General features: G+C 41.4%; 2 protein-coding genes across 3 annotated transcripts in view; both read left to right on the top strand.

Moving 5' to 3' along the window:
• Window positions 1-1603: 1603 nt before the first annotated feature.
• On the top strand, window positions 1604-15936 carry idh1 (isocitrate dehydrogenase (NADP(+)) 1). Of its 2 annotated transcripts, none has more exons than XM_084084830.1 (9): window positions 1604-1739; window positions 3395-3524; window positions 6322-6613; window positions 9800-9902; window positions 12096-12273; window positions 12402-12553; window positions 12922-13062; window positions 13221-13383; window positions 14708-15936. In XM_084084830.1, exons 1-9 carry the CDS (start codon window positions 1706-1708, stop codon window positions 14799-14801), a joined length of 1287 nt encoding a protein of 428 aa, XP_083940956.1. In that variant the 5' UTR covers window positions 1604-1705; the 3' UTR covers window positions 14802-15936. The 2 variants fall into 2 exon arrangements, with proteins under 2 accessions (XP_083940956.1, XP_083940957.1); XM_084084831.1 differs by lacking the exon at window positions 1604-1739 and adding an exon at window positions 2077-2197.
• A 505-nt stretch (window positions 15937-16441) lies between these two features.
• epsti1 (epithelial stromal interaction 1) overlaps window positions 16442-20951 on the top strand; it is a 16509-nt gene continuing 11999 nt past the window's right edge. The window contains exons 1-5 of the mRNA XM_084083808.1: window positions 16442-16865; window positions 17817-17875; window positions 18500-18583; window positions 18801-18874; window positions 20356-20439. Coding sequence (XP_083939934.1) covers window positions 16711-16865; window positions 17817-17875; window positions 18500-18583; window positions 18801-18874; window positions 20356-20439 — 456 coding nt within the window. The 5' untranslated portion in view covers window positions 16442-16710. The remainder of the gene's footprint in view (window positions 16866-17816; window positions 17876-18499; window positions 18584-18800; window positions 18875-20355; window positions 20440-20951) is intronic.

Raw genomic sequence — 20951 nt, 5'->3', positions numbered from 1 at the left:
GCCTCGAACCCGTTGCCAGTGGAGATGATGAAGACAGAGAGATCTGCAAGTTTTGGTGCTGATGTTGCGCGGTGTGAAGCGTATAGAGGCGCGGCAGCATGAAGCTCCTCCTTGAAACACACAGTCTCTCTCTCTCTCTCCCTCTCTCTCTCGTTGCTTGGGTTTCTTGGTTACTACAGAGAGCAGATGTCCGTCACGTGGTATCTTCTGGGACGCTCTTTAGAGTCTGTGTGATCCTCAGTGAGTGAAACTGGAATGTAACAAAGAACAGGCACTAGTAGGCAGACAGACCTGGACCTCGTTAGGTAAGGTGGTTGTAGGCTATGGAATGGGTATGGGTGAGTCATTGTATAGCCTACACTTTGTGTGTAATAAGAATGTGAACTACTGATATCCACATACAGTAGACAGAGAGGCCAGAACCAATTTACTATAAATTCAGGCAGGCTAAACCGTATTTGTTCTGGGTTTCACATTTCCCATGAGATAAACTAATCTGTGATCGAGTTCTAACATTAAACGATTCTAGACTGCTATTAGACTGTCTAGCCTAGGCTATATTGTCCACACAGCAATAAGAAATATGTATTTCGCAAACACGTCCCCCATTGCTTAAGTTACCACTACCAAACTTAAAGAAACAAAACAAAAAACGAATAGGTTATTTATTTGCCTCTGTCCAGGCAGGTTTCTCCTAGCAGTAGGCACGTTTCAATTTGGAATCACTACAAGTGTTTGTCTCCCTAAACCATTTTCTCCCTTTGTGTCTGATCGTCTCGGTCCAGCCGTTCACCCATCACAAAGGGGAGTTCTGCCATCATCTGGTTACTTTATGTATTACCAACACAAATCAGTAAAAATGCAAGACATGAAAACAACCGTGGCGCTGCGTGTAGTCAGTAGGCTACTCACCCAATAATGGCATTGCTGCGATTTGGAGTCAGCAGCTATTGTCCTCTGGTTTCATCATATCCTGAATGAAAACGTGTGTTTAGTACAAAATATCTCCACTTTTCCACGAGCTTCACACAGACAACATCCTCTGCCCCTGACGGGGTCAACATGATTACAGTAACAGGACTGAACAAATGAAAACTTCCTTTGGTGATCACATCATAGTTATAATATATCGGTAATCGGGATCACACAATTGACTAGTGTGATTAAAATAATTACCCCGCACCAATCGCCACACGTGTGCAGACTGCGGAGACTGGGAGTGGAGATGTTTTACTAATAGACCTATCCAAACATGTGTATATATTTTTTCTACCATAATTTTCACATGGATATGAAACTAGAGAACAGTGGCTTATTGTGTGAGTACACAGGCAGCGCCACAACTTTAAATGCCGGACATGGGGTTGATAAGGCAGTCGTGTAAAGTAACTAAGTACATTTACTCAAGTAGCCTACTGTACTTAAGTACAGTTTTGAGGTACTCCACCACTGTATGGAATAGTACATTAAATGTGGTGTAGCCTATGGGATATCACAGGCATTGGTTAGGGCGAGTAATCATTCCCCTCCTTCCCTCCCCCTCCTCCTTCGGGACGTCAGAATAACACTCTGATAAGGCAGAAGCTACATTGCACAACTTGCAGCATGTCCGACTCCTACGTTATGGACCGGATTTGAAAGCGATTTCGTAACGATCAACTGATCGTTTTTTGTGTATAGAGGCTTGACTGGGACCCGGGATAAGATGTTCTGTGCACCAGAAGGTCTACGATTCGGAGGTCAGTTTACTAACTGTCGGTGTAGCTTCACGAGGCTAGACCTAAAAGTTACACTGTTTTTCCTGTGGTGGTGGTGGTGGTGGAAGTAAACCAAACACATTACTTATCTGATCTCTAGGTGACCAAGCCCAGCGGCAACTGATCCTTTTTAAAACATCATGTTCTAAAGATTAGCATTGAAACGCTGCATCGCTCGGAGCCAATCAGCACAGCTCTCTCTATTGGCCCCGCCCACATACTCCCCCCTCCTCCAGCTGTGTGGGCTCAGTTCATTGGTCAATGGATTTCGGCCTCTCCTCTGATTGGTCAAGTTCCTGTCAGTCACTGAGGGAGGCGCTACACGGAAGCCGGTTCTACTGAAACGCTTATAGTTGCGATACCCGCTCGGCTCGGTGCAGAACAAGACGTTCCTCATCATCTGTGATCCGGTACTTGTGGTGTGTAGGAAACATTCAAAGGTAGGGCATCTGCACAACACTGCCGACATTATGCGCATTACTGAGGGAAATAACGACGCCTGACAGTGCAGCATTCTTTACCAAATCCTACCTGTCAGCCGACTCAGCCCCCCATTGTCCTGCTAAAACTGAACAGCAAGACATTTTTTATGACATTCAAAAGCGAACTGAACTGAACAACATACAGTAAAATAGGCCCCTTTAACTCAGAAAGATAAGATGCAGCATAGCCTACTCCTCTGGACTTGCGTGGCCGTTATGTGCATTCTCTGTATGGAGGGCAGCCTGGCAGGGATGGACAATTGGACTTTATTTATTAGGCCCGTCGCGTCATCAAGCTAATTTCTGCATTTTAGGTGTCATTTTGTGGGTGTGTGTGATTTGTAAATTAATTCTGTAAAACTATGTATAACTTTATTTGTGATGCCCTACAAGCTATACGCTTTGCGTACCCTCGCCTATCTTTGCCTGTCTCTGCCTGGTCATGAATGTGTCTTCTCTGTAGTCAGTCTCCTCCCCATCATGCGATCCTCAGTCAGCAGGCTCCACACAGAACTTATGTAATGTTGCCAGAGGTTTTGTGCCCAATGCAAAGAAAAGTTGTTCTATCCTATGCAATAGCTATAGAAGTATTAAATCCTCTATGTTGGCATGTGTAAATGAAACCTATGTAATATAATCAAGATATTTAGTTTCTATTATAATACACTGTGTGAAATGCTGAGGTTATACAACTATTGTCCAGCCAGGTCTGGAAAATCACCTCAATATACTATAAAATGCTGAGTTCTCCATTTGTGGTGATAGCCATATGTAGGTTTCGCTTGCTTTCACAGCCAAAATCTCCTTAACTTCTTAGTTTGTCAGATTGATAGAAATAGGTCAATGCTGAGTCATGGACCTAGTCATTTTCAGGTGCTGTTTTGAATTAAGTTCCTTCATTCTGTGCAGTACTAGGCTTGTTTCACTTGACACTGTTCTCAGTGTAACAGTTATCATCACTTATATAAATGCTTTATTCTGGGCTCGTTATGATTCCCCATTATCAGGGACACATCCCCCTTCCCCGCCCCCATCTTGTTGCGCAAACTACTGTTTCACGTATTTCCCCCTCTCTCTCTCTCACTCACTCACTCACTCACTCACTCACTCACTCACTCACTCACTCACTCTCTCTCCTCTTGTGCTGACCACCAGGTTCTAAGATGTCTCAGAAGATCAAGACTGGCTCTGTGGTGGAGATGCAGGGAGATGAGATGACCCGGGTCATCTGGGAGCTCATTAAGGAAAAGCTCATCTTCCCCTACCTGGAGATGGACCTGCACAGGTAATTACACCTCACTATGGAGACAAAGGGCTGTAGAGTGAAACAGAGGACCACAGTGTCCTTAAGTACGTCTGGTGGTCATAGTAAAAGTTTCCCTGGTACACACAGATGCAGCCTTTAAACAATAGATACATGTATAAATATGCCAATTATTTAAATGTTATTACATAAATTGAATGTAAATGGCCATGAACATATCTTGGCTGTGAACAGTTGCATTCATTCCCTAACTAGAAAAGCACTTTAAAACATGCTACATTTTTTTGCAATGCATGCCTTATGTGCCTGCTTTCATAATGTACACTCTCACCTACATGAAAGTACACCTTGAGAAGGGCCAAATTGGCTAGGCTTAGTAGTTGGTAACCACAGCAGGAAAGATGTGGGCCCCAGGTGAACTCACCTGTCTGCTCCCTGCCTGGCTGGGATTTCTCGTTCAACCTGTTTCCACGTCTTTCTTTAACAGATTGACCTCCTCTGACAGAGTGACTACCTGATTGTCTGATGTGCACCTGCTTTAATGGCTATGTAGGTTTTAATTACACAAGCACAAGCGGTAGTGTTGGCCTTGGTACTGTACTAGCTACGATATGCTCCTTTGACCCTGGAAAATATCCTTTTGGATGGCCTTTTTTATCTTTTTTCACTGCGGCAGTTACAGTGTTGTGCAATAGGCTGCTAACATTATTGTGTTAACTTGTGATCATTGTAAATACACTGTACAGATCAGATTTCCAGTTGTACCAATACAAAGTAAATGTACTTTGGTATTATTTATCTTGGTATTAGACATTATTATAATATTTGTACATATTTAAAGCCACTGTATCCCATTAATAACCTTGCACTCTCAAATACATTGACTAAAGCCCCTATTCATCATGTCGGTGTAATATAAAAGAAAACCCTTTTCATATGTATTTTATTTTGATATGGGCCATATCTGTGTAAAGTACAGTTATTAGTACGACTTTTTTTGTGTGAGTTGAACATCATTGATCTGCCCTTTCGTCATTATGTACTAGACCTTCAGACTGTATACAGATGGTAAAAAAAACTGGACTTGGTTTCTCTGTAGGGAAAACCCCACTGGAATGATACGCCCTATCTGTCAATATAACAACACAAAACCAAATGGATTTATAGCATTTCGTTTTGTGAAGTAGATTCATAATGCAGAGTAGATTGATGAGTCATGGTGACAGATTAACCGGAAAGGGAGGGTTTGAGCCAGCTTTAACAACAGTATCTACAATAGATGAACCCATAGAAGTTTTAACACTTTTATGATTGTTTCCGATGTCACGTCATAAAGGTTAATAATTAATCTTTTTCCAGTGGTTTTGGTTACTTGTTGTATCAGATTTTGTAATAATTACTCAGATTGTGTAATAATTACTCGATAAGAAAGTTCTTGGAAAAAAAACAACAACTAACTAATGTCATTATACTTATTTTAACCAATTCTTAAATCGACAATGACCCTCAAATTTAACAAGAAAATATATCATAATTTCAGTCTCATATAGTTAAATGAATTCTACAAAATGCCAGTGTTCGTTCCTTTAAGGCTATAAGCCAAGGTGTCGGTAGCACTAAGGAATCCATTCCTCTGATGAGGGGGTGTGAGGTGAAAGGTCACAGCCAGGCCTTTTAGGTCAACCACATACCAAGATGCAAACAAAGGAATCTCCCTTGTGTTTAAGTGTTGATGTTCAGTTCTCATTATAGCCACCACCACTGAACAGAACCTATTCTCTCTCAGATAGATTCCATCTGCCTGTCTCTGAGTTCTAGCATTGTGATGTGTTCAGGTCAATTTAGTCATCCTGTTGCTGTGGTGTGGCAGTAGGGGGGAAGTAGGTGAAAGGTTGAGAGTGTGTTTCTGGACAATGCCAAGGGTTGCATTGACTAAGAGCATAGTCAACATACCTAAGATTAAATGATATGTTATGGTTTATGCCTGTTGTGGTATTTAGGTAATCCTGCACATGCTATGTGGCCAGGTTGGTATGTCACCTGAAAGTGATATAACTATTTTCCTCAGACATGAACAAGGGTGATACCTGAGAGCTACATTTCCAGTTCCTGTGGTATTGTACTTGACAGAACACCAATAACTACGGCACAGTCTTTTTCCTTTTCAGGTTAGAAATTATATATATAATTGTTGTCTTCTTTCTTTCTCTTTTGTTTCTTTTTTATTCCAAAATAATTGTGCAAACCCACAATCTTCTCAATTATAAAGTGTCATCTCACATCACTCATTGTTAGTTGTTAGCATCTACATTTGCCCAGCTACCATAGTAGATGTATACAACACAGTAGTTTCCTCTGCTATGGTAGGTGGCTCCACAGTAGCAGTGGAGTTCAGTGAAGTGTGTATAATTACTGCCCTTCTTAGAACACAGGGTCTTTGTTTATGGCGTCCCACACGTCCGCTGTTGAGTTTGCTAATGGTCTCCCTAAGCGCTCTCCCTCTAATCGCACCCCCACCCCTTTCTCTTTACTTTTCCCGCTCTTGTGTCTCTTATGCCTGATTTATACTTGGTACACGTTGTGAGCTTGTAGATCGTCTATTTTCGGTGCGCGGTACCGGCTCGCAACTAAGTATATATCACCCTTCACTGTCTCTTTCAGTATGGCTGTAGCCTGTCTCACTCTGCGTTGCTCAATTTTACACACACCCAAGCACACAGTGCTGAATCACGTCTTAAATGACATGACTAATAATAATAATGCACATTGGCTCAAACAGTAACCCAGATTTGAATGAAACCCTCGTCTCTGTGTGCAGCTTTGATCTGGGCATGGAGAACCGCGACGCCACCGACGACCGCGTGACGGTTGAGGCGGCGGAGGCAACGCGCCGATACAACGTGGGCATCAAGTGCGCCACCATCACACCGGACGAGAAGCGTGTGGAGGAGTTCAAACTGAAGCAGATGTGGCGCTCGCCGAACGGCACCATCCGTAACATCCTGGGCGGCACTGTGTTCCGCGAGGCCATCATCTGCAAGAATGTCCCACGCCTGGTGCCCGGCTGGATCAAACCCATCATCATCGGCAGACACGCCCATGGAGACCAGGTCAGTACGGTCAAGTGGCAGCGTCATGCTAGACCAGTGTGTTTGAGTGAGATGGGATGACAGTGTCACGCAAAAGTAGCTAAAATAGCCAATCTACAAGCTCACAACGCATCGTGGGCGAGTTGCAAGCTGGCAGATCTGCTATTATCACTATTTGTTATTTTTTTTATCTTGAACATTAAACATTTTTTTGCTTATAATGATGACATGCCCAAAACAGGGACAGCAGGTTGAAAGTGGTTAAGACAGACTGGGTTTTATAAATGTTTAATCTATGAAAAGTATTAACAAGAGCTTGTGATTAAATAATAACTTGGATCCATTGGAAGACAGGTCATTTTTGTTCCATTTCCTGAAAAGTAACATACAGTACAAGGTTTCCACTTGACAGCGACAGTATGACAGCAACAATGTGAAACAACAAAAGAGTCCAAACTGGGCATTGGATGAAAGTGAAATAGCAAAAAAATATTATAAAAGGACTGTAACATTCATTTTAATATAGTCTGAGAACCTCTAGGTCTTTTTGTCTCATACCCTGCAGTCACACACATTTTAGTAATGTATGTGTGAAGGCGACGATACTGTGAAGCATCTTAATAACGCACTGGCTGGTTGTGTACATATTCAAGTACACAATTGTACCTTACATAACTGTTTTCAAATATGATGCTTTGTATGGTCCTGTTAAATATGAACCTTCAAGCTATATTTTTTAAAGATGCATCATTATCTGAGCGCACAAATGGACTGTCACCGTTAGTTAAGGCAGTGGTTCTCAAACAGTTTCATATCAAACCCAAATTAATATGTATTTGGCCACATCTGAAAATATTTTGTGCTAAGGACCCCATACAAGATTTGTGTTGTTAAAATGTGTTTAAAAATGTGTGAAAATACAAGCTTACAACGAGCCGCGGCGCGTTTGGGAGCTTGTAGATCGCCGGCTATTAAAAACAAAATAGCGGATGTAAATAAAGTGGTTAAACTGATTTTGATGCTGTATTGCTGGGGTCCCTAGACCCCACTTTGAGAACCACTGAGCTAAGGGACACTCAGGTTGTCACAAGAGAGAGTCACTGATTACATTTCATGCCCTTTGGACTGTAATATGTGGAAATACTGGCTGTGACAGTGAGCTAGAAAAGTCAAAATGACTGAGCAACGTCAATTGTATACTAGCCCTTGGCACTGGGGCCAAGTCAATAGTTCTCAACTAGGTGAACAATCCAGGTGAACAATCATTTTACTGCTGATTACGTAACAGGAAAAATGCTCCAGTCGCATGCAGTTAGTATGCTACTGCTAACCTATTGTTTGTTTGTCATTTAACCTCTCTATCCTTCCATGTGTATGTATTAACATACAGTGCACAGGTTATAACATAAAAAAGTGGACAAACCTGACTGCATTCGGCCAGTCGGCTTTCTCTGTGAAAATCACAACTCAATTGAACGTCCTACCTGCTGACAACATGAAGAGTTGCAGTTCCATCTTTTAAAACCAAATTAAAAAGCTAAAAGTATTCAACTCTAACCATTGACTACATTTATCTCATGGTCTTCTCATGTATACAAATAATCTTGCTTTTAATTTGACAAAGCTTTTACATTTATAGTTTTTAGCTGACATTGTGGGTGTGTGTGTGCTACACTTATGGGCCCTCATTTATCAACGCGGTGCAGCCCAAATAATGAGCGTACGGCATAATCACCGCACCTTTCGGCATTTATCAATATATCCTGACGTGGGCTTCACCCTACCGTACGCTGAGATCTCACGTCTGGTCGAGACCAGTTGTTGACGTTGGCTGCACCCGTTTATTCCATCCTAGACCTGCAGAGCAGCATTGTCTGACTGTCTGACAGGCATCTAGACACATAATCCACTCCTAAATGTATATCTACACTAATAAATAATCGCAGTGAAAATATATCATTTTATAAAGTAATTTAAACAAACTGCTTTAACAGTCATTCAGATAAGATTGTAGATCTGTCTGTATTGAAAATAGCAGATCTACAAGCTCACAAGCCAGCAATGCATCGCAACGCGTTGTGAGCTTGTAGATCTGCTATTTTCAAAAATATACGAGCGCTTTTGCGCCGGGAGTCCCGCGGTCGGGACGGCACCTTTTCATGGACAGTGAGGTCTACAAACTTACAGTGGCTTGTCCTATGTTATGGAGTTATGTCATAGAGAGTTATGTAGGCTACACAACCTGGCTGGGTTAAGGATATAAACCCGACGCTCCAATATTAACGTGGCGGCACGGAATCACTGCATTCCGCCCGAGTCTCATGTACCGCTACGCTACGGACACGGACATGAAAGACAAAGGAGAGAGAGAGAGAGAGAGAGAGAGAGAGAGAGAGAGAGAGAGAGAGAGAGAGAGAGAGAGAGAGAGAGAGAGAGAGAGAGAGAGAGAGAGAGAGAGAGAGAGAGAGAGAGAGAGAGAGAGAGAGAGAGAGAGAGAGAGAGAGAGAGAGAGAGAGAGAGAGAGAGAGAGAGAGAGAGAGAGAGAGAGAGAGAGAGAGAGAGAGAGAGAGAGAGAGAGAGAGAGAGAGAGAGAGAGAGAGAGAGAGAGAGAGAGAGAGAGAGAGAGATGTGCGGCGAGGCCAGCGGGGGGGGAGGGGGGCGCGACTGTTTCTTATTGGCTTTTCATGTCTTTGGTCGTATTCTGGTTCGTCTTCATGTCGTAAAATCGGGGCGTTTTGAGAATGTTTAAGGGCGTGTTATTTAAATGACGCTCGTTTCAGCCGTGACATTTATCAACGCTGGGACCAAGTGTAAGCTCGGATCAGCTGTGTAGGATGCGTTGATAAATGTGACTTCGACGTTGGTGTACGGCCGAATATATGGAAAAATATACGGCGGTTTATACGCTGCGTTGATAAATGAGGGCCATGGTGTGTAACTTTGTGTTATGTTTTTTCTTTATTCATTATTATTGATTGTTATGCTGCTGTTTGTGTTTGTGACCCTCTAAAGGGACTGTAGATGAAAATTAGCTATAAGATAACTGTGGTACAGTACATGTTTAACATGTACATTACAAATAAATCAAAACAATCAAGATCTATATAGGCTGCAGGTTAATGGGCCAGGTAAATAATAGGTTTAGACTTGAGTAAAGCTCCTCATTTTTGTTGTGGCATCTGATCTTTCTCTATGTTATTCTCACAGTACAAAGCCACAGACTTTGTGGTGCCTGGACCAGGGAAAGTAGAGATGACTTACACACCCACTACGGGAGAGCCACTCAAGTTTGTCATCTACGAGTTTGAGGGTAAGAACATCTCAAACAGCATAACCATCTGAATGGTCAACTTCTGAATGGTCTGCTAACGCCTCCCATCGCCTGGGAGACGTTGATTACTTAGGTGTTCTTGGGGCACTGCACTGATGTGGGGTGGTGCAGGATAATAAATGATGCTTGCTTACACATAAGGAGTTACTGCGCATGTGTATGGATGGGCGCAGTGGATTGTCATAGATTGTCCTTCAAGTAGGCTACAGTCTCCCCATAGAGCTTTTCAATCGACTGGTGATGTTTTATGGTACCGGCTTCATGTATCCATGTTTATGATTACCGGTAGCACCGTGGCTCCACACGCACGGTTCAATACAATGACGCCAGCCCGTCCCCACAGTGAACTAATGCAGTGGTTCTAAAATTGTGAAAATAGCAGATCTTTGCGAGGCTTTGTGAGCTTGTAGATCTGCTATTTTCACATTATTTATCTGTGGAACCGAGTCAAGTTCGAGTCAGTTCAAATATGATTATTCTGGGGGTTCACAGCCTGAAAAGGTTGAGACCCACTGAACAAATGGACGGCTGAATGTTTCACATTGCACAGGTCACATTGTTTTCATTTAATTATTCGTAATGTGTGTATCGCTCCCTCACGATGGATCTTGCCGACTAGTGGAGAGGAGCATAAATGACAGGCGGGCATACAGCATCTTGTGGCCACCAGAGTCTGTTTGAATATAATCTGAGTTCCCAGAAGTTTTCGCCAGCTCTCGGCGAGGAACTTCTGGGCCAGAGCCCTGGTATTTGTGGGCGGGATGTAACTTACGCTCAGAATCTGAGCGGACGCGCCTCTTACCGGTCTGAGAGCTGTGCAACTCGTCTAAAAAGTCAGACGAGAGGCAAACAGCAGTACACAACAATGGCGGCCGCAATTTCTCAAGGGGAAATTGCTACCCGTCGATCCTATTTAGATGCAACACCCACTGCATGTTGATCCCGCCCCCTTTTCAATGCCTCCCAGACTAGTTTGAATATGACATAGAAGAGACAAGTGTATTCTACACTACAGTTTACTTTTAACAGCCAATTGTGTGAACAATAAATCAATGACCATTTACTGTACTGTAGTATTAGCCTATATTTTGGTTATAAACAATCTATTCCCAAATAAATACACGCACACACACACAATATATATACACACACAATTCAGGACAAAATATTAAAATCAAATTTGCACCAGCCTAAGGGTGCTTTTTCTCTAGTTATTATTATTAATATTATTACTATGAATGGTTTTTTACACTTATGTACCTGTACAGTTGTAACAGTAAAGAAACCTTTTACCTTGGCTTGAACATTAATCCACGAGTGCAAGCAAGCCACTGTAGCGTGCAAGTCTTGCATCAGCGCACAAGTCAATAATGCATACTGTAGCTACTGTAGACTGGCACCACAGACAACCTTTTATAAGTGCGTAATTCTCTGTTTAAAATGTCAACAACTGTATGTCTTATCTTCGTTATCTCTGCCTCCTTCCTCTCATAAACAAACACTCAGACAAATTGAAAAGGCTGATAAATGACCATTGGCTCCATGGATCTGTTTGCACTGCATTCATCTGTATAAGCCAGACGGGGCTGTCTTTTTGTCTCTGTTTGTGACTGATAATTACGCATCCTTTATTTGCATAATAGATGTAGTATGTCTGCCTACAGGGAGAATGAGCAGTCCAGTTGAATTAGATATGAATATGAATGGACTTGATTGATGCAATAGTAGAAATGATAACAATTTATTTTATGTCTTTCAATAATGTAAGAGAAAATGAGTCACCAAAGTATCTTCCACCTTCTTTTTCTTTTTTATTTAAAATATATATTTTTAGCATCTTTTACTTGCAAGGACCACACCGGCATCAATACATGTCAATACATGTCAGGTTTGTGCGTGACTGTTCTCGCCAAACCTAGCCACAGCGGGACGTCTGGTCAATGCGTTTTAATGAGAATACAATCTGTGTCCGCATCCATGCGTGGAAGGTCATTCATTAACATGGGAGCAGTGTCCACGCGCTTGCATCCCCTGTGGGTTTCAAGCGTAATATTGTATATAAACATATATTTATGTTATGTATATAAACGTATATTTACCTTAATGGCAGTAAATTAATATTACTTTGTGGATTCAAATAAAACATTTGTCTGTGTGTTTGTGTGTGTCCAGGCACAGGTGGTGTAGCCATGGGTATGTACAACACAGACGCGTCCATCAGGGACTTTGCCCACAGCTCCTTACAGATGGGCCTGACCAAAGGCTGGCCGATGTACCTCAGCACCAAGAACACAATCCTAAAGAAATATGACGGACGATTCAAGGACATCTTCCAGGAGATCTATGAGAAGTAAAGGCTTTGGGACACAACTTATACACACACATGTCCCCTTTACAGAGTAGTTTACTGATTCCATGTGCGTTTTACAGAGTAGTTTACTGATTCCATGTGCGTGTGTGTCCTTCTGTCTCTGTCAGGGAGTACCGTGCACAGTATGAGGCCAAAGGGATCTGGTATGAGCATCGTCTTATTGATGACATGGTGGCCCAGGCCATGAAGTCTGAGGGAGGCTTCATCTGGGCCTGCAAGAACTACGACGGAGATGTCCAGTCTGACTCTGTAGCACAGGGTGGGTGTAAATCATGTATTATTTATTTTATGAAACGGCAACTATCGACTATTTCCTTAGCGATTATTCTATTGAGTACTTTGTTGATTAATTGAACTCAATTTACCACTTACGTGTTATTTTAAACTTTGTTGCACAACAGTGTTGTGCACAAATAGTGTAAATAGCCGATCTAAAAGCTCACAACAGTTGTATCCGTTCAGTATGAAAAAACCCAAACAATGATGAATGAAAAAAACAGACAACGCTGTATAACGTGTTTATAGATGTGTATGTAAGTACAGAAAATGTTTTAATTTATTTTTTAAGAAGAACCGATGTACTTTGTTTTATTTGTATTTGTTGAGTAATGTCTGTCTCTTTTGCAGGCTATGGTTCCCTGGGCATGATGACCAGTGTGCTCCTCTGTCCTGATGGAAAAACGGTGGAGTCCGAGGCAGCCCACGGCACAGTGACACGTCACTACAGAATGCACCAGCAGGGCAAGGAGACCTCCACCAATCCCATCGGTAAGACGATGGGGATAGAAATCTTGGCCCCAGAAGACCGTACATTTAGTATCCATGCCCTGATCTAATTCAAAACAATAGAGATGGGAACAAAAACCTCCTTTGTCGTTTGAAATTGTGTGTGTGTGTGTGTGTGTGTGTGTGTGATTCTTTCACAGCCTCTATCTTCGCATGGACACGGGGCCTGCTCCACCGGGCAAAGCTGGACAACAATGCAGAGCTGCGTGTGTTTTCTGAGGCACTGGAGGCCGTTTGCATTGAAACCATAGAGGCTGGTTTCATGACCAAGGACCTCGCTATCTGCGTCAAGGGCATGGCCAAGTTAGTACCTAGTACCTACTGCAAACACATAAAATAGATGTCATATTTGTTGCTGTTTAAATGTTCATTTATCTATGTTCATGTTTTCTGTGGTGTGTGCCGTGTTTGGTAGTATGTTTTAATACATACCTGCCAGTTCTGTACTACCAGATTTGACTGATAGGACAGAATTTTTGTACTCATCCAACAGCCAACTGGGGTTATTATTTCTATATTTGTCTGATGTCACAGCATAATTTTACCAGCGTTACCATGGTTTATAATAACTAGACCATACCCGGTCGACGCATCCGTGGGGGGATGTGCGCACATGATCTGGCAACCCGGGAGGCGACATTCTTTCACACATAAACGCTAATAAGAAGCTGAGATTTGATGAAATTGAAAAACGGGCTTCACAGTTAAGTTCAGATGGTAATGGTCAATGGCTGTGTGCAAAATCAGAGCAATTGCTCCACCACTGAGGAGAACCGGATAGCTTCACTCACCACTACAGACAGAGGTTACTAGAATTACTAGACCATACCCGGTCGACGCATCCGTGGGGGGATATGCGCACATGATCTGGCAACCCGGGAGGCGACATTGTTTGACACATAAACGCTAATAAGAAGCTGAGATTTGATGAAATCGAAAAACGGGCTTCACAGTTAAGTTCAGATGGTAATGGTCAATGGCTGTGTGCAAAATCAGAGCAATTGCTCCAGCCACTGAGGAGAACCGGGTAGTGACACCACTACACACAGACAAACAGAGGTTACTAGAATTATAGTAGGATAGTAGGATGCAGTAATTAGAATTTGGGGACTCAAGTGTTTAGCATCATCTGCTGGACACTGTGTGCAAGTGCCCCTCAAATTTATCTTATAACACAGATCATGTTAAACATTAAAATCTACTTGATTTGGGCTGGCATTCGACATTATTCAGCAACTTCTGATTTTTGCTTGCTTTGTAAGCCTATATGTACAGTTTATGATAAAGGGATTATACAATCTAGGCATTTAGCATACGCTCTTAATCAAGATGTACTATAACATCATGTTTATTTCTTTGAATCTCATGTTATTGTAGACAGATATAATGAACATTTAATAATCAATTTTCATCTCGTAATCCACTGATTTACCGAAACATTTTATGAAACATACACGTATGCCTATGGAATTATGACAATTATCAAACACAGCAACATTGAGTTAAAGGGCTGCATGTCTGCTGTACTATCTCCATTCAAAACATGGACTTTTACACATCCGTACTAGATTTATATTCAGTCCTCTCATATGTTGTCCTCTACTCTCTTCCTCTCTCCTGTTTTCAGTTTGAAGCGTGCAGACTACCTAAACACCTTTGAGTTCCTGGACAAGCTTGCAGAGAACCTCAAGATCAAGATGGCCAGTCAGCCCAAGCTGTGATCTCACCATCTACAGTAGCCTCTCTAGTCAAACTCAAATGCACACAGCTACTCCTGCAAACAGAAACATAGCATGCACGAATATACACACTGGAACTTCGGGCCCCCAACCAACATTGAATTACAGATAAGCGTGTTTGTGTTTGGGACACCAGGAGATGTTTGGACTTAAACTAAAATCATTCCCAAATGGGGGTCCTAAAAGCAGGGTGCCTTGTCTACAGGAGAGGGGGTGATGGCGGCTTCTGATCAAGGTGGGCCAACACCCTCCTCTCCATGAATCACTCAACACTTGTACACAGAAAGCCATACTGCTGACAGACAAATGGCAATAATCTCCAACAACAACAACACCGGGCAGATAGCTCCATGAACCACTGATGGCCACTGATCTTGTTTACCTGATTTGCACTAGGTCCCTGGAAGCAAGTGTGTGTGTGTTTGTTTTAACATGTTGTCAGTATTTCTTTGGTGAGCAGCGCTAGACAAAGGGGACAGTCCTGCCACAACATAGCTGGGGATGCTCCTTTACGCGTGTTGCCTTATTTCTTTCGTGTAATGTCATCGGTGCATTCTATTTGCCCCTTACTTTTTCTCTAAATCTCCTTTTATGGACCACTGGAAATGCCCACAATGATTTGGCAATGACAGTGTCATAGTTGGAGTGGCCATACAGAAGCAACCATGGTCTCACTAATCAAAGCACAATAGTGAGTGTCCATGCCACTGTTCGGTCAGGAATCGATCCTAAACTGAACATTGGTGAAGAATGTTTATCCGATCTGGTACTGTACAAGCTGAGCGGCAGGCAAAATTACATGAGATATTAAATCTTATATCTCATGGACTGTTGGAGAATAAAGGCTCACTTACTGTATCCAGCAGAGGGTTGCAACATATTTTTATCCTCACCATTTACCACAATTAACTTGAACCTTTTTGAGATTTTGTATTCTGGATGTGCTTGTGGGACTAATTGTCAGTTTTGTCTCTGTGATTCTATAACCAGTGTGCCAGTTACACACATCCTGTAAATGCAGAATCCATGTTGGGTCAGATGGTTAACCACAATCTGTTTAGTAATGTCATGTCAACTCAATAAAGAGTTTTTGAAGAAAAACTGGATCTATACTGTATATTACTGCCATTAATGATTATTGTTATATTGTATTTTATGTCTTCAACTTTTATTTTGCACAGTGTTGATAAATCATCCCAAATGTAATGCCTCAACTCCTACATGACAGTTCAAATATGATCATTTTGGGGGCACGGCCTGAAATGGTTGAGAACCACTGTTGTACAGTATAGTAGTGTACATGCACACATAGCCAGGATTGGGAATTTCTGGTCTACTGTTCCGATTGGAGCTAGTCTACTGTAGAGACTAGCTCCAATCGGAACAGTAGACCAGAAATTCCCAATCCCCAGTGATATGTGCAGTACTATATCCCACTTCCCATTATTGTTTTAGTATGGTTCAGATTCAGAACGTGAATGGGGAGCATGTCTACAGCTATTATACCTAATGATCTTCTGTAGTATATAGTTTCATATTTCTGCCACTGCCAACAGAGATTATCACAAATATGAAGTTATGATGCAGTTTCACTTTATGACAGACAGATCCATTTGAATCGAGCTTGCCTGTCATGTCACGTTACAAAGTTCACATAGAGCATCGAAGTACAAATCGAAATCGCGAGATTATGGGTAGTTTCTGTTGCCATTTAGTTCAGTAGGAGTTGACACTAATCGAAACTACAGCGGATCATCATATCAACTCGCCAGACAATCTGCCAAGAATATCCTTCACAGAAGACGAACGAACTGCTGTCCTGACAACTATAGCAGCCTAGCTATAGTTTCTTCACGACTATAGAGATCATCTACAAGCCTGTTGGATCAACATGGAGCCAAATTACAATGACCCGAGATATCCGAATAACGACGGGAGAACCTCCGGTAGAAATACATCTGGATATGATCATTCCAACGAAAAGGCTCATGATAATAATGCAAACGCTGCTGCAGCGTCCTCAACCCAAGAAACTCCTTCTCAAACGTGAGTAAGGGCTAAGGGGGTGTGTCGTTTGTGTGATAGCGATTAATTACTATAAACAAATGTGTAGAACACGTATTCAAGAGCGTAATAACCTGGTTATTAAATACATTGAATATGTACTTAAAGGCTATTAAATGCTGGTGACGGTATAGGTTTCGTTTCTTGTGATGTGACTTGCATGATCATAAGAAACGAAAGTGAAACTAGACCATAGAGTTATAGAAGTGGAAATGAAGGCGCTGCGCATTTGTATGGAACAGTGGGCACCTGAGAACACTGGGCACCATTTTTAAAAAGATTTATTTTATATTTGATTTTATATAATTTATTAACAGGACGGGGCCAAATGCATACAGTATACATCTAATATTTTTTGTAATTGCATTTAAGGCCCTAGCATTCTACAAATGTTACAAATTGCTACAAAACCTGTGATAGACGCTCATTTTGGGTCAATTTGGGGATGAACAAGACGTTGAAGGGGCCAAAGTCTGATAGTCTGATAAGTCTGATAAGGATGTACTGTGTGTAGCCCTGAAACATGAGCGTCATGTGAACCATGGCTAGTACTGTGTGCATGTTAAAATCATGTAGGCCTAATAGGTCTACTTTACATTATTTAATGCTGACCATTTTCCAAAGCATATATTTATTCTTTATTTTTTTTACATGTTGGAGGGGGGAAATGGCAATTTAAATTTGAGGCCAAATTGACGTGCGCACTGGACCTGTACCCTTTGTGTAACCTCCCACACCTGCCCATTTTACCCAAAATGTGTTAAACATTATCATATCAATAGCACCTGCTGTGATAAGTGACAATGACAATTGCTATATATATATATATATATATATATATAGCTTATCTACAAGGCAAGCTCACATCACGTTAGATTAGTTTGTGAAGGCTTATTACATTAATTAGGCTGTTTATTTTAACTACCTCCTCAGGCCCATTGGAGTCACCATGATCACACCCGATGTATCTCGATGGAACAAGCTGAAAACAAGTAAGCACAGACTTATTTAAATAACTCTTCCTCATCTTGTCAGTTGTCACTGTAAAACATTCTCATTTGCATCAGAACATTTCTCATATTCTAAAGTGTCCCTTTACTTTACTTTACTTTATGGATCCCCATTAGCACTTGCCTAAGCTTGGCTATTCTTCCTGGGGTCCATCACACCCAATACACATCATACACAACAACATACTACAGAGACAACAAACAGACAAAAGTTAAGAAACAGGTACATGATCAAGGAAAAGAAATACATTTAAGAAATGTACATTTCATGATAAAGGAGAAAAGCCACCCATACATCTCACCATTTTACAACAAATCATACGTTTCATGATTATTCTTTTCTTGTCAACCTTGAACCTACCAATATTCAAATCCACCTTACAATGCCTCTGTACATAACAGTTTTCTGTATAATCCCTAATTAAGGGGTTGTGTTTGGGTGCACTCTTCCCTCATGTTTGGCTGGCTTTTATTACACCTAGCTGAGAGTGATAGTCTGTTCAGAGACAATGAGGCTAAAGTGAACTGCACTCATGTATCTTTAATAGCATTTGTCTTTCAAATACATGCGTTGTGTGAATGAAATGGATGTTTTCATTGTTCCAGTGGCTCAGAAAGAGGAAGAGGAACTTCAGAGATATAAGGAGGCAAACAGACCCACCTCTGTATACGAACGCCCTGAGAGGACAGGTAATGGACCAAATTCACATGCCGACCATCACACTGTGGTAGCATACAGTAAATCACTTTAATTGAGGCTGAGTAAAAAAACAAACTGCAATACACTGTATATCTTTTTTTGTTCTCTCAATTCCCATCTAATTTCTGTGCACCTTCTTTGCCTATATGTGTTTGTGTGTGTGTGTGCGCATGTGCATGCGTGTGTTATTATGACATGTTTATCAAGGTGGTCATGCATCACTGGAAGAGGCCAGGCATAAGCAGTATACAGAGTCACGCCAGTCTAAACTGCAGAAGAAGGTACTTTCATCACACACACGCACGCACACGCACGCACGCACGAACACACACACACACACACACACACACCCCTGCATAATGCCTCATGTTCTCGTAGTCTAGTGCATCGTCTTTTTTATGTCAATGGTTTTCTTAGACTGAAGTATTTATTACATGCCTGATGATCCGTCTGTGGGCAATATACTATTTCAACTGTTATATTATGCAAATTAATATATAATTAGATTATATAAATGTGACTGATGAAAGCTGCAGGTTTTGTTTATAGAGAATTAACCATGTAGAGATTACTGCTTGTGTTTCTTCTAATATTGTTATGCCAGTACTTTCGATTAATTCCCAACTTTGACTGTTCATAAAAATACGATAGCATGTTGAGAACTGCAATGGATGTTCCAATTTTTAAGAAATAAAAAAAAAGTTAAAATCACAGAGCTCATTATGCGTATTTACTAGTTATTCACTGCCGTAGACAATATGGCTGCCGCTGCCCCGAATCAGTAGTCAGAGAGTGCCAGTCGACTAAAGAGTGTTGTGTAGGTGGAAGCATGTCTGGGATGGCTACTAAGCCTGAGGTGCATTTCCCAAAAGTGTTGTTGTCTAATGTTAGTCGCAAGTTCCACTTAACTTGAAAACTGTAGTTCAGATGAGCATTCTCAAACACCATCATGAAGTTGTGAGATCGGAACTATAGCTCTTGACCTGTCATTAGAAGCATCCTTCCTTTTTAGATCTTCTTGACTCAGAGTCACAAGGTTAGTTTGACAATGTCCTTTCAGTGCTCAGCAAAGATTATCCCACTACTTTAAATAGTTTGTTGACAAATGCAATGGATTCAGCAGATCTGTGTGAATACACGGCAAAAATTGCATAATAACCCTGCAGTGGTTTTAACTTTAAATGATACAGTCAAAATATTGATATGTTATGTGAGAACAGTATAAAAAATCCATTGTTGCTGGCTTGACACAGTTTCGTAAACCTCAGCTCACTTGAACATATTCCATAATGCTCATCAGTAGTTAGTTAGTTTACAGTGAAATCATTAATAAGAATGATTCTTGTTTGATACCTGTACCATATTCTCAAATTTGATTGCTGTTTGTGATCAATAACGACGAGACCTAATAGTAGAGAATTAGTTATTTCTCATTTCTAATTTTAGCAGTACTTCTAATAGGATTCGTTTTTCTTTCTCCCTGATAAATAGAGATCCATCGCAGATCACATTATTAGAATAGATCATATTCTAACAGTCCCAGTTTAACATAGGTAAATCTGTTATTTGCCATACAACTTTATGTTTTCTAGATTAAATAAGCAACATAGAAATAAAATAAACAAAACATGAATTCTCAGAGCAGAAACGTAGCCTAAATTTAAGGGATCTGGATGTTGTATGGGGGAGCTGGCCGAAAAGTGGTTGAGAGCTGATGTAGATCTTATTTTGTGTGGGGTTTGGTTGTTTTTGTCAATTGAAGCTGAAAAGGGAGGAGCTTGACAAAAGGAGGAGACAAGAGGAGGAAGAAGAGCATGAGAAGATGAAAGCCAAGCAGAGGGAGAAGGTGAGTAAAACGTTCCTCCTTGTGCCTCCTTGAGTAGTGCATCATATTTCAATACGACTTCCATTCAACAGCATCGATCAGTTAAACTCTGACCCAGAATCAGTGTCTCACAGCTGTTGAGTAGCAAACCTAAAACATCAAAATTAACCACAAAATGTGCCTCAGCATTCAGCACTACACTTTGTCAAGTTTCCTAGTGGTGTTGCAGTACTGAAATTGAACTGTAGATGTCAGTGCAGACAAGTAGCCACCTGAGCTGATCTATGTGAAGGTGGGCTTGTGCTCAGTGCTCTCCCATACAGCCATCGCTTAAGCCATGAGAGCTATCTGATTAATGATCTCAGGGGTTTCCAACCACCACAGACAGCTGCCCACTTTGCTTTAAGACATGTTTCTACTCCGCGTCTGGCTCTGCGCTCTGCCTAGTAGTGGTAAATGGACTGCTACAGGGGTATAGGGAAGGTGATTAATACTGAAGACCGAGGTGGTTAACCCGCAGACCTTTCTCTCTG

The sequence above is a fragment of the Gymnoscopelus microlampas genome (genome assembly GCF_963454915.1).
Source record: "Gymnoscopelus microlampas genome assembly, chromosome: 17".
NCBI classification, from domain to species: Eukaryota; Metazoa; Chordata; class Actinopteri; order Myctophiformes; family Myctophidae; genus Gymnoscopelus; species Gymnoscopelus microlampas.
This window is presented reverse-complemented; position numbering and strand designations above follow the sequence as displayed.

Coding starts and splice junctions, on each gene's coding strand:
- idh1 (XM_084084830.1), top strand. CDS start 1,706: ATGTTCTGTGCACCAGAAGGTCTACGATTCGGAG. Junction 3,525..6,321: donor CTGGAGATGGACCTGCACAG/GTAATTACACCT, acceptor CTCTGTGTGCAG/CTTTGATCTGGGCATGGAGA. Junction 12,274..12,401: donor TTCCAGGAGATCTATGAGAA/GTAAAGGCTTTG, acceptor TGTCTCTGTCAG/GGAGTACCGTGCACAGTATG.